Source organism: Oryctolagus cuniculus, chromosome 4, assembly GCF_051225735.1.
Source record: "Oryctolagus cuniculus isolate XC-2025 breed Fujian yellow rabbit chromosome 4, ASM5122573v1, whole genome shotgun sequence".
Taxonomy (NCBI): domain Eukaryota; kingdom Metazoa; phylum Chordata; class Mammalia; order Lagomorpha; family Leporidae; genus Oryctolagus; species Oryctolagus cuniculus.
In genome coordinates, this window is record NC_142870.1 from 95,843,134 (window position 1) to 95,856,569 (window position 13,436).

The 13,436-nt window shown below is 54.3% G+C and overlaps 1 protein-coding gene across 7 annotated transcripts in view; it reads right to left on the bottom strand.

Annotated features, from left to right (window-relative positions):
* DGKG (diacylglycerol kinase gamma) overlaps nucleotides 1–13,436 on the bottom strand; it is a 212,200-nt gene that overhangs the window by 99,928 nt on the left and 98,836 nt on the right. For 4 of the 7 annotated variants that reach the window (XM_051859167.3, XM_051859166.3, XM_051859165.3 and 1 more), the window contains 6 exons: nucleotides 11,888–11,947; nucleotides 11,709–11,756; nucleotides 9,360–9,439; nucleotides 7,686–7,760; nucleotides 4,490–4,575; nucleotides 398–487 (listed from right to left, as the gene is read on the bottom strand). In XM_051859167.3, coding sequence (XP_051715127.1) covers nucleotides 398–487; nucleotides 4,490–4,575; nucleotides 7,686–7,760; nucleotides 9,360–9,439; nucleotides 11,709–11,756; nucleotides 11,888–11,947 — 439 coding nt within the window. Of the gene's footprint in view, nucleotides 1–397; nucleotides 488–4,489; nucleotides 4,576–7,685; nucleotides 7,761–9,359; nucleotides 9,440–11,697; nucleotides 11,757–11,887; nucleotides 11,948–13,436 lie in introns of all 7 variants that reach the window. The other 3 variants (XM_002716461.6, XM_002716460.6, XR_016233208.1) reach the window with 2 other exon arrangements.

The window sequence follows — 13,436 nt, forward strand, 5'->3', positions numbered from 1 at the left end:
CCTGCACCCATGTAGGAGACCTGGAAGAAGTTCCTGGATCCTGGCTTTGGATTGGCCCAGTTCCAGCCATTGTAGCCATTTGGGGAGTGAACCAGTGGATAGAAGATCTCTCCCTCGCTGCCCCTGCCTCTCTGTAACTCTTTCAGATAAATAAAATAATTTTTTTTTTTAAAAAGAGTGAAGGTGGGGCAGGCTCCTAGAGAACAGAAAAGGGGGTATTTAAGGCTTAGCATGGAATGGACGGCAGGGTAGGGCAGGGGCCATAGGTTGGGTGCGACAGCAGAGATGATGTTACTCAGCAATGCGGTGCACACAGGTAAAGCTCAGCCTAGCTCTGTACGGCACCCCTAAGCCGGGACGCTTGTCCTCGGGGGAGCACCACTAGCCGGAGACTCACCTCCTCCCCAGCGGAGACACCGGGCAAGGTCATTTCCAGTTCCAAGAGGCAGGACAGCCACTGGTGGGTGCTTCACAAAGTTGGCTTTATCTGCAGCCCATAGAAAGGAACAGAGAACCACTGGCGTGATTCTGTAGGATGTGCACGTTACTTCGACATCTCAGGTCTGTCTGATGCCTGAACCTCCCCAAGGCCCTTTCCCCAGGATTCCCTCCCAGGATGGAAAACACCTACTTCTAACGTCAGCTCTTCCATCGGCAGTGTGTTCACCACTAGCAACAGAGCTAAAGAAGTCAATGTAAATTTCATATTGAGAAAGATCCTGTCTCCTTGAAACGGTCACCTGTTCACTCGAATGTCATCTGAATTCTTCCCTTTGGGTGGCAGCTCAAAAATGCTCATTTGTGTGGTTTTAATCCTGAGGATAACCAACACTTAATCCCTTTAACCCCTGAGGGTTAAACCTTTAACCCCGACAAGGCATCCTCCTCCTCCTTGGAGATGAAGAGACTGACACTTAGGAAGGGGAAGTTATTCCCAAGCCAGATCTCTGCGGCTCAAGTCCACTCTCCTCCCTTCGGGGGCTAGCAGGTGCATAGGTTAGTAAAACAGCTGGGTCTGAGACATTAGGGAATAGTGGGGCATATGGAAAACTGAGGATGCTCACCTAAAGCCATTCAGATGTAAAAGTTTACAAAATAGCAAGCAGAACCTCCAGGAGCTACCTGGCACCTACACCAGTCGGTCCGTCCCACCAGCTCCACAGATTCCTGCCCTTTTCTCCCTGAGTACTATGAAGGCACCTCAGGCCAGTCGGTGGGAGCACAATAGGACTGGTTCCCATCAGGCCCCAGATGTGGTGCAGCTGCTGGCGGGGCTGGGGAAGTCGAAAAGAGAAGAACAGGCACGTACTGGGCTCCAGGAGGCTGCTGCGTGGACCCCCGTGTGCATGGAGCCCCTGGAAGTGAGCGACGTGAGTTGGGGGTTGGAGGAGGTGAGGGAAGGAGCAGGCAAGGCTCAAGCTGGGGCTGCCTGGCAGGGTGGGAGCTCCCCTGGGTTGTCCAACCCATGGCAGAAGTGGTCAAGGTCAAGCACGAGCCAGGGCTCGAATCACCACCAGCAGGGTATAAAGATGGAAACTGGAGCCATGCGGAGGCCTCCCTCCTTGTCCTCAGAACCCACGATTCCAGTCTATGCCTCCTGCCCATGCACCTGCCATTCCCCTGGCCAGGAAGGCCTTGTCCCCTCTTCTGTGGTCCCTGTCTCAGCGTGAGATCCTCCTCATAGACACCTGTAAGGTAGCCCAGGCTTCCCTGGCTCTCTAGCCCGCATCCACCCTCATGCCACCTTCCATGAGTGACTTCCTAGCAGATTTCCAGTCTCCTCTCCTCATCCCCATGGCGATGCCTCAGCGTGATCCCTCCCCACTGGGATGCCTGCGGCAGCCTCGCCCCCCCCCCCCCCACCCCACCCCCGGCCTCTGGTCCCAGCCCCCGCAGTGTTCTGCACAATTACCCTGGAGGGCAGTCTCCAGACTGCAGCTCCTTCCTGGCAGTGCGCTGCGTTCCCTTGTGCTGTGGGGTGCTGCGTTCCCTTGTGCTGTGGGGCCCGTTTCCCCTTAGCACATCTTGCTTGCTGGCCTCCTGCTTCCGCACCTCCCACCCAAACGTCAGCCATCCTGGAGTGTTTACAGCTCCTGACACCGGGCAGTGCTCCACTGCTCAGGTCAGGAGCTGCCCCTGGGGGGCCCAGCCTGGATAGGGCTCCTCTCCAGCATTTGCCTGGCACTAGGGATGGCCTCATGGAGCTCTTGACTGTCTACTTGTTTCCTGATTGCACCGCAGCCTCTGGGAGGGAACTAAGGCTCCTACACCACTGCACGCCCACACATGTTTACAGAAGCTTCCCCTGTGTGAGTGGCCGTGTTAGGGGCTGCAGCTCCTGGCTCGGGCGCCCAGAGAGGGCAAGACTGATGCTAACAAGGTCATTGCATGGAGAATGCATCAGGTTGCATTTGTATCAGAAGGGAAAGGAGCATAGCCCTATAGTCAGGCAACCAAGGCTAGCAGGTGTATCAAGGAAGGCTTCTCTGAGGAAGATGACCTGAAGTAGAAGCTGGCCTAGCGGCTGGTGCCGCGGCTCACTAGGCTAATCCTCCGCCTTGCAGGCCTGAGACTGGGGTTAGGTGACTGGAGACCAGAGGGAGGAGGATGAAGGCACAAAACAAAGCCAGAAGGGTGGGAAGCAGCTATACCATCGGGGGTCTTTGGGTCACTTGAAGGGCATTTTAGAATAATGGGAGGCCACTGGTAACCCACTGGAATGCAGGGAAGGGTGCCCTGGCTGTCGGGCAGAAGAGAGCAGAGGGAGAGCCCTGAGTGACTGAATAAGCACGTCACGCAGGTATGCCTCTTTTTGTTTGTTTGTTTTTTGCTACTAACGTGAGAAAGCCTATTTCTTCTCTCTCACAGGCCCTGCTTTGAGAGCTGTGCCGCCCGTGTCCACTGAAGATGAGCTTTCTAGAACTTTCCACCCAAGTCCACTTTCTCCCTCAGGATGGAGAGGGAGCTGGGCGAGCAGCCGGATCCCCCAGCAGCAGCCCGGCACCTGCGCCTCCGCCCTCCCTCCTCTCACAAACAGGGAGCGGGGGCGGCTTGGCAGGGCTGTGTCCATGGAAACCCAGAGCCCCATGGGGGTGGGGGAGCAGCCGGCAGCAGGGGGCTAGGCCGCAGCCTCCCACCCCTTCAGTTCCGGCCCCCTCTGGACTCCCTCTTTCAGCCCAGGGTACCAGCAGATCTGGCGGCTGCCACCTTCCGCAGACGGCCCCTGGCCGCCTCTCCAGGCTTCTTCCGTCTCTGCTGTGGCCTAGGCCCCGGGCATCTCGCCCTTGGATTTCTGCCTCTGCCCCTTTCTCTTGATCTGCTCAAAACCAGCCGATGCTTGGGACTCTCCCAGAATGAGAGCCTCACGCCCCACAGTGCCCTGCGCGTCTGTGACCTGGGCCCCATCTCCTCTGCTTTGTCCTGCACTCTTCTCTGGCCACACTGGCCTGCCCACTGCCACCCCAGGGCCTTTGTATCTGCTGTTCCTACTGCCTGAACTGCTTTTCTCTCAGGAACAGAGCATGGTTCACCCACCCTCAGCATCTCCACGCAAAGGTCCCGTTCTCCGTGAACCCTCCCGCCCTGCAACCCCACTGCACACCGGTGCTCGCCGTGCCGTTCCCTGCTGCCTGTCCCTCGCTCCCTGACACGCTCGGCCTCACTTCGCCCTTTGCTCTGTGCTTCTTTTCTCTCTCGAGATGGGAAGCTCTGTGGGCACGGGACTTTGTTCATGCTGCACCCCCAGCACCCGAGGAGGAGAGGTGCACAGGAAAGGTGGAGGCAGCCGGGCCGCCTCCTCTGCCCACCCAACCCCTGCCCAGCTCCTCCCTTGGCAGCATCCCTGCCTGTGCTCAGCGGTGCAGTGTACATAGCGGCCCTCAGGGGTACGAGCTGCAGTGTGGCCCCAGTCCAGCATTTTGCAGGATCTCTCTCACCACCGGCAGGAGAGTGACGTGGCCCAGGACCTCAGCCCTGGGCAGAGCTGGGCAGAGACTCAGACCTCCTCTGGTTCTCCAGCTTGGGCCTGCCCGCTGCCCTTCTGACTGTAGTGTAGAGATGCGGGCCAGTGTGGCCTTTTCTTGCTGGCTCTGACCTGCGTTTTGCAGACAGCCCCTCCAGACACAGGCCCCAGGTGTTCATCTGGGGCGCCTTGCCCTGAGCTGTGCGTGCAGCCCTGACCCGCCACCCCACCAAAGTTGTCCCGGCCTGCCATGCCGGGACCTCAGCCATGATGGCTGTCTTTAAGGCAAGGCCTGAAATGAAGAAATTATCTCCCTATCTGGGGGAATCCTTCCAGCTGTCTCCCCCGTCCCTCCCTTCATTTCTCCCTCCCTTCCTTCCTCCTTTCCTCTCTTTTCCACCCAAAACATATATTTCATCAAGCATTGGCCAAAGACAATGACGACCAAGACACGGCCCCATTTCTCTTGTGTGTATTTCCCTCTGCTGACCTTAAACCAGCACTAGGGCTCTGCCCGTCCCTTCTTACCAATGCAATCCAGGATCCAGCCAACCGTGCCGTCGCCTCCGCAGGCCAACACCCGGAAGTCGGGGGTATCTCGGAAAAAGTTCAATCTGGGAAAGAGAAAACACGCCAAAATGGTCTTGTTGACCAGGCTGTGGCTGCCACTTGATACGGGCTGGGTCACAGTCTCCCCTGTTCTCTGGGATTGTGTTAAGACCTGGACAGCTTTCGGGGTTGAAAGGGTCACTTCCGTTTCTGAAAGCAGAGCTTGCCTGGCAGTGCCACAGAGCACGGAGGAAGTTCTAGGGCGCTCTGCTTGCACGAGAAGGCCCCGACTCAGTGGTCAGCAAAAGCCAATGTGGGTTTCTAGATACTCTCCATGAATTTCTCAGAGGGACCCACAGTTTGTGCATGCCCACGTTCTGGCTCCTCTCTGCTCTCCTGCCTGCTGTCCTCACCACCTCCCTACTACGTGAGAGGCATGGGGTTGGCTGGAGCTTCATTTCCTGTCCCATGGGCCCAGAGTTAAGTGGAGTGAGCACCTTCTCTCACTGTGAGGTTAACCCTCAGGAGCAGGGCTTGTTTTTGTCTGTTTTCTAAAAAAGATGTATTTATTTTATGTGAAAGGCAGAGTTACAGACAGAGAGGGAGAGAAGAAGAGGTCTACCATCTGCTGGTTCACTCCCCAGATGGCTGCAACAGCCAAGGCTGGACCAGGCTGAAGGAGGGAGCCAGGATCTTCATCCGGGCCTCCCACATGGGTGCAGGGGCCCTAACACTAGGGTCATCTTCTGCTGCTTTCCCAGGCTCATTAGCAGGAAGCTGGGTCAGAAGTGGAGCAGCCAGGACTCAAATGGGGACCCATATGGGATGCTGGCACTGCAGGCGGCAGCTTTACCTGCTATGGCACAGCGCTGGCCCTGAGAGCGGGGTTCTTAGCCTGGGTCCCCCACCCTTCAAGGGATCTGTGGACAGAATTCAGAGGGGAAAGTACTACATCTTTATCTTTTTTAAGCTCTATCTGAAATTTAGCATTTCCTTCAATTGTGAAGGTAGTCACCCAAGGAGAGGTAGGAACAACGCTTGTGACGCTGTCAGCAGTGGGAGTCCAGGTCATGTACTACTTCTTAGGACTGGCAGAAATAGGATAGCGCATGCTGATCGCTGGTCTGAGCTTACCGAAGGCACGGCACACACTCCATGTCACGGATTTGTTTTTTAAGCTCGGGATAACTGTTTTCCAAAGAGTTCATTTCCCTGGGAATCCTACATGGCTTCATTGTAGGCAGTAAGCAAGCCCCTCCCGAGAAGGGGTCCACAGACTTTATCAGACGGCCTGATAAAGTTCTTGGCACAAACAGATGAAGAACCTCTGCTTTGGAACAAACATGTCCACTGGGCAACTTGGGCAGGCTTGGGCATGCTGAAGGCCAGCACTTCCTCTCTGCCCCACCCGGTGCTCCGGGAAGACCCCTGGGCCTTCTGAGTCCCTGGTGATGGTCTCCCTGCACCTCCTCTGGCTGAACTCTGCACTGGGGGTCCCCTCAGCCAGACTGACACGAATGGCAGACCAGGAAGGGGCTGTCCAGGCTAAAAACCATCAAGGCTAGATGGGGCTAAGCTGGAGGATGGGGTTTGAGAATTGAAATGCGCTAAGCCAGAGGGGCTGGTGAGGGCATTTGTGGGCCATTGTTCAAGCAGGCTGAGATCCACGGTGGTCACTGGCAATCTGATGATGCTGCCTACAACCTTAGACTCTGGGTAAGCTCAGTTTGAGTGGTTTTACAGGTAAACCATGGCAGGTGCACTTTTTTTCTTTTAAACAAGTCTGGTATAGTCACTGCCATAAACGGTCACTTGGTGTCAGCCATTTTCTTCCTACAGCCCCTCCTCCTGCCGGGCTTATGGGTCTGGCTGAGCCCAGTAGAAAACTGGGGAAGGGGGGCCCATGCTGTGGCATAGCAGGTAAAGCCACCACTTGCAGTGCAGTCATCCCATATGGACGCCGGTTCAAGTCCCGGCTGTTCCACTTCCTATCCAGCTTTCTGCTATGGCCTGGGAAAGCAGTAGAAGATGGCCCAAGTCCTTGGGCCCCTGCACCCATGTGGGAGACCTGGAAGAAGCTCCTGGCTCCTGGCTTCGGATCAGCAGCTCCGGTCACTGTGGCCATCCAGGAAGTGAACCAGCAGATGGAAGACCTCTCTCTCTATCTCTCTATGCCTCTGCCTCTGCCTCTCTGTAACTCTGCCTTTCAAATAAATAAATAAATGCTAAAAAAAAAAAAAAAAAAATCTGTGGTCGGCGCCGCGGCTCACTAGGTTAATCCTCCGCCTTGCGGCGCCGGCACACTGGGTTCTAGTCCCAGTTGGGGTGCCGGTCTGTCCCGGTTGCCCCTCTTCCAGGCCAGCTCTCTGCTGTGGCCAGGGAGTGCAGTGGAGGATGGCCCAAGTACTTGGGCCCTGCACCCCATGGGAGACCAGGAGAAGCACCTGGCTCCTGGGTTCGGATCAGCGCGTATGCGCCGGTCGCAGTGGCCATTGGAGGGTGAACCAACAGCAAAGGAAGACCTTTCTCTCTGTCTCTCTCTCTCATTGTCCACTCTGCCTGTCAAAAAAAATCTGGGAGAGGAGATTGGGCCAAGAGGCCCAGGGTTGGGAAAGGCCAGGGCTGTGGGAACAGAGCCCTGGCTCAGAGAGCGGCCAGCAGGTGGCGCCAGTGCACAGGCCAAGAGCGCCGGAGGTGAAGGGGACCAGTCAACCAACCTGACCTCCGCAAAGGGGCTGCTTCCTCTCCTCTCCCTCCTTCCAACCCTCAGCCTAGGAGCAGGGAAATAGCCAATAGGCAGTGGCAGGAGAAGGGCCTCAAATCGGATGACCCAGAAAAAAAAATAGATGGTTTTTTCTTAATCGTAAAATGCACCCCTCGTCCCCCAGCAGAGCACACGGCAGGGCTCCAGGTCCCTCACCGAGGGCGCCCGGAGCCTGAGCTAAGGCAGCCCTGCCGATAAGTGGGTGTAACTCCCCAGTCCCCATGGGAGCTACGCTTTCCCCTCTTACACAAGTGGCTCTGGGCCACTTCTCAGGGTGCGCCCAAGGGTGGTCCCGAGGGCTCCAGCTGGAGTGAGGGTGGGATGTGAGAGACGGGAGAGCAAGGGAGCGAAGGGGCCGGACCCGCAAGGGGGCCTCCAAAGGCGATGAAGGGCTAACGATGGTGTCCATACCCTGGGGTGGGCCCCCCGCTGTCCAGGTTGAAGACTTGCTTGGGGTTGAGCAGATAGTGGAATTTCCGGAGAATTCTGTGGGGAAAAGGAAAGGGAGAGAGAGATGGAGAAGAAACTGTCATTGTGAGCCATCACATCAGGGCAAACACGTCTGGACCCGATCGGCCATGTGGAAGCTGAGAGGGGAGCCCTGCACCCAGATCCCTGCAGCCTAGCCACGTGGGCACAGCGTGCATCCTCAGCTCCTGGCTCAGGGCCACCCCACCGCCCAGCCCCTGGAGCTGACCCTACCCCTTGCAAGAGGACAAGGCAGGAGACCCAGCGATCAGAACTTCCAGTCTAAAGCTTTGCCTCACGGAGGCTTCTCCAGGTGTTCTGTTTGTGTGCTGTAAGAGGAGAGGCCCCTGCCGTCCTGGGACCAGCAGTTCCTTTTCAGCTTGGGGCGCCTGCATCCCAAGTCACAGGGCCTGGTTTGAGTGCCGGCTCAGCTCCCAACTCCAGCTTTGGCTAATGAGCACCCTGGGAGGCAGGTGGTGGTGGTCCAGGTACTTAGGTTCCTGCCACCATGTGGGAGACTGGACTTAATTCCAGATTCCTGCTTCAGCTTGGCTTGGCCCTGGCCAAGAACTACTGGATGGAATCTCTCTCTCTCTCTCCCCTCCCCCCTTTCAAATAAATAATAAACATATTTTATTTAAACAGGAGATGCAGGAGCTGAGGTTGGGGCAAGGGAGGGTTAATAGACAGAGACCTTATTCAGGCTTGGTTTCAAGGCTCCAGCTGGAGACTGATCATATTAGTTGGAGAGGGGTTCCTGTCCTTGGACTGGGCTGGGGGTCCCCATAGTTCTTGCTTTACTTCTACTGTTGTTTTTTTAACCTGGCTTTCAAACTGCTGTGCCATCTGCTCGGGACCCCAGAACTGAACAGGCCTGAGAGACAGAGCTGCTCCTGCTGGCCTCCCTCTCTCCCCCATCTCTGCTCGGCAGTTTCCAGCCGGGTGTTTCCTTCAGCAAGGGGCTGGGGGGCCTGAGAGCCTAATCAGGGGAGTCCTGCCACAGCTCTTTAATGACGAAACCCCTTGGGAGGGCTGGGCATTCGGTGCAGTGGTTAAGACGTCACTTGAGACGCCAGCATCCTGTATCCGAGTCCCTGGGCCTGATTCCCAGCTCTGGCTCCTGACTCCAGCTTCCTGCTAATGCCCCCCCCCCCCCCCCACCAAGAGGCAGCAGGTGACAGCGCAAATGATTGCATTTCCTGCTACCCACATGGGTGACCTGGATTGAGTCTGGGCTCCTGGCTTCCGCCTGGCCCTTGCAGGCATTTGGGGAGTGACCTGGTGAATGGGAGCTTTCTCTCTCTGTTTCTCAGATTCAGAGAAAGGTCTAGTGTGGGAAGGAACAGGGACCTCAGAACTGGGTTGGATCTCAGGCATCTCATGTGATAGGCCTTGCTGTCTATTCTAGTCCTCGAAATAAGCGCACCAGAGGGGAAGTTACAAACTCTGTGCTGTAGAGGAGGAAACTGGAGCACAGGGGTATCAAACCACACGGGTCAGGTCACAAAGTGGAAGGAGGTGGTTCTAGGTCTGAGCCATTCTACTGAGATGGAGGTGGGGAGAGGGCCCTGGTCAAGCTGCCTTGGCCTCCCCACTTGGACAAAGAAGAGCACGTACCTTTCTCCTTGTCTCCCTCCACTCTTGGGGTTCACCAAGACCAGCAGGGGGTGGGTTCCTGGAGTGGGGATGATCTTATACTTAAAGGATAAAAGAAAAAGAAATTAGCTCTGCTTTGTCCAGCGGGGAGGGGTGGGATGACAGCTGATGTGAAGGCAGCTGCGGAGAAGTGGGGAGGCGAGGAGGTAGGGTGGTGGAGATGGAGATAGGTGTGGGGGGAGAGCAGGCCCAGGCATGGAGGAGAGGCAATCAGGGAGGTGGGTCCTCGTCCACTGGCTGAGTTTTCCGAGGGCCTAAGCCTCTAAGTGTCTCCAGCTGGCATGGCCTTGATGTGGTGTGGATGGGGATGAGGATTTGAAGTTGGATGGGAGATGGGGCAATGGCACTGTAGCTTCAAGTCATCCAACAATGGTGTGGCACCATGCCCACAGCACAAGATTAAAGTTTGTGAGGGACACACTGAGTAGGCGTGGCTGTCTGGTCAAACATGTACAGAAAGCAGCGCTCACGGACTGAGCCCTTAGCTCCGCCCCGCGCCTTCCCAGTCTGCAGCCCCCAGCCCAGTTTTCCTCCTGAGCCCTGGCTCCACATTTCCTACTGTCCGGGGGTATGTGTGTGTATGGGGGGGGGCGGTGCCTTCGCTGGATGTCCCACCAGCCACAAACTGAACGAGCCCCAAGCCTGACCCATCTTATCTCCCCATAAGACCGCTCGCTCCTCTCTCCTGGTTCCCTAAGATGCTACTGCTCACCACGGCGCGCCGAAGAAGACCCTGACCTGCCGCCTCTTCTCTGGAGTGTCCCTTCATCTGCAGCCATCACAGTGTCCAACTGCTCAGGCCTTTCCCACGTGGGGAAAGTCTTGCGTGCTGCCCCAAAGGCAGGGCAGCATGCCAACCACGCCACTGCTGCTCAAACACCCTTACTGATGACTGCGCCCTGAGGATGAAATCCAAGTCCCTTAAACCGCAGTCACTCTTGCCTCCTTGGGGCTCCTGATCCGCACCCTCGGCTGCAGTCCTGGCCCAGCCCTGGCATCTCCCCGCTGGCGAGCGCTGTCTCGCAGCAGTGCCTGCCCACACTGGGTTCTGCTCCTGCTCCAGAGGTACCAAATGCACACTTTCCTCTCTGCCACCTCCGAAAACACTTCATCTTCTCATGGCCCAACTCAAGAGCCACCTCCTCTGCAAATTCTGCTGCTAAAGTGCGTGCCCTTGCAAGTGCGAGAGCTTCCGGAGGTTCCTTGTTGTTTAAGTGCATTTGTGGTTTACTTTCTAAGGCTCAAGACATCAACAGGGATTTTAAATGCATCCGACCCAGGGTGCGGGATTTGAAGAGGGAGCTGTGTACAGCTCAAGGCCCAAGCAAGGGCCCGTGGTACTCGGAAGAGTGCCCGTGGCTCTGTGGCAGAGATGCAGTGTTGCTCCACACTCAACATCTCTCAGGCCTGCTTTTTCAGACCCCGTAAGGAACAACCAGCAAACACAGCGCTCGCTATGTGGCTTGAAAAGGCTGGCAGCATTCTTGGTGGTTCTTATGAATTCTCTCATCTGCCCCCTGGGGAACTGTGAGGCCTCTAGAAACTGTCTGAGCCTGGGAAGTGATCTGTTACCTCCAGGCGGGGATATTCAAAGTATTTAACAGCGCAGGCACTGCCCGGCTGGAACAGATGCAAGGTGACCAGATGGATGCCTGCTGCAAAAACCTGGAACCCACATCGCCGTGTGTGTGTGTACGTGCACGTGTGTGCATGTGTATGTGTGCGTGTGTGTGTTCCACCTGCCTTGCTGTCCTAGGTGTCCAGAACTTTCTCACATATGAAGCTTAATTTTCTAAACACACAGATCTGCATGTTCTCATGGAACCACAGTGCCTGTGGGAGTTGAGCTGAGCAGTGTGGGGATTCCTGGATTTATTTTCCAACAAGGAAACCCAGAGCTGCAGGTAAAGGGGAGGGGTCCTTGCTTACTCTTCCTTTGCTAGCACCCTTTGTATCTACCGCCTGACCCTGCACCCCAAGGTCTCTGCCTTGCATTCCTGGGAACTTTGTGGAAGGCACAGAGCAAAGATGTTCATTGGTGAACCCCAATTTAAAAAAAAAAAAAGCCGAGTTCTTCAATATATATTTAAAGGGTGAGAAGAACTTTTGGGTCTGTTTAGCTTCATTTCGACACATCATGTTCGAGAGACAGCTTGGCAGTCCACCCACTGTCTGTTTTCAGGCCACACTTTGGTTATCACTGAGGAGGTTTGCATATTGAAGTTCTATGGAACTTGTTTCTATAAAGGTGATAAAGCCAATTAGACCAGCAATGGGACCAGCCAACCTCCCTTCTCACCACTGGCGTACAGTGTGGCAGTCAAAGGTAACTCCAGAGGCCGGAAATAAAGTGTCCTCCTGTGTGACAGAAGTGGTCAGGTGAGAAGGCAAACATTGAGACACATTTCTTGAGAACCCAGAGCCCGTCCTTCCCGCCACAGCCTTGGGCCAACTCAGAACGAGCAAGGGACCCAGCGCTTGCAAGGTACCTGGGTTACAAGTTCACCCTTGGCGGGCACGCTGCTGTCACACTTGCCAGCTTGCCTGTCCTGTGAGGAGACAGCAAAGACAAAAGGTTTCGGTAAAAAGTAAAAAAAAAAAAAAAAAAAAAAAAAAAAAAAAAAAAAAAAAGAAAGCGATCAGAAGAAAATCATCTTAGAACTTGGCTCCTCTTCTCTTCTAAGCATGTGATATTAAGAAACTTGTATTTTTTTTGAAAGATTTTATTTATTTGAAAGGCAAGGTGACAAAGGGAGGGAGAGATGGGTTGGAGAGAGAGACAGAGAGATAGTTCTTCCATCCACTGGCTCACTCCCCAAATGGTTGGAACAGCCAGACTTGGGTCAGGCTGAAGCCAGGATCCAGGAACTCCATTCAGGTTTTCCACATAGGTGACAGGGACCCATGTACTTGGGTTGCTTTCCCAGGCACATTAGTAGGGAGCTAGAGAGGAAGCAGTGCATCTGGGACTCCAATCAAGGCTCTGCTATGGAATGCTGGCATTGCAGGTGGTGGCTTAGCCCACTCAGCTACAATGCCGGCCCCACGTTTGTTTTCTCAATGCTTACTGTTTATTTTATTGAGGCTTATCTCATACGTAGGAAAATGCTCAAACCCAAATCGTACAATTTGATGAAGTTTGCATATGGATATGCTCTGGTAACTACTGCCTCTTGAAGCATAACCTTGGTGTGACTCCTCATTATATTGGTTCTGCCTGGATTTTGAATTTTGTAAAAATGGATTCATAGGGCACATCTGACTTTGAGTCTAGCTTCCTTTGATCAATTTTTTGTCTTTGACAGTTCCACATTTTTTCATCTAAACAGTTTTATTTTTCCTGGTAATGCAATATTCCATTATAAAAACACCATGTGCCTATATGATGAACCTCCAGGAAGGCCATAAAACATGCACATTATGAAATGACTAGGCAGAGATTATATTTTTTTTGCCCTAAAACATCTTTTAGTTCTTTTTTTCCATGGATTTTTTGAAGTCCTCTTGTATGTCTCAATTTATTTGTCTGTTCCACTCTTTGTGGCCTTTTAGCTTGTTTATAGTATTTGAATGTCATGAAAACGTTGCTGGGGTGGGGATTTGGCCAAATGGATAAGGCATCATTTGGGATGCCTGCATCCCATATCAGAGCGCCTGGGTTTGAATCCTGACAGTGCTCCTAATTTGAGTTTCTTGCTAATGCAGACCTTGGGAGGCAGCAGTGATGGGGTTCAGGTAGATGGGCCTCTGATAGCCATATGGGAGACATGGATTGAGTTCCTGGATCCTGGCTGCTCTAATGTGTCGTGGGCATTTGGGGAGTGATGGGATCTGTCTCTCAAAAAATATATAAATGAATAAATAAAAAAGCCACTATAAGCACTCTTGTCAGGGCCTCCCGGTGGAATAAATGCTCAGACTTTTGAGGTAGATCCACAGGAAGGGAATTGCTGGCTGTGGGTTCTCTATTTTTAACCCAGCAGCTACAGCCAAATGGTTTTCCAAAGGGACGCTTTTCCCAGGTTTTGAATGAGAAGG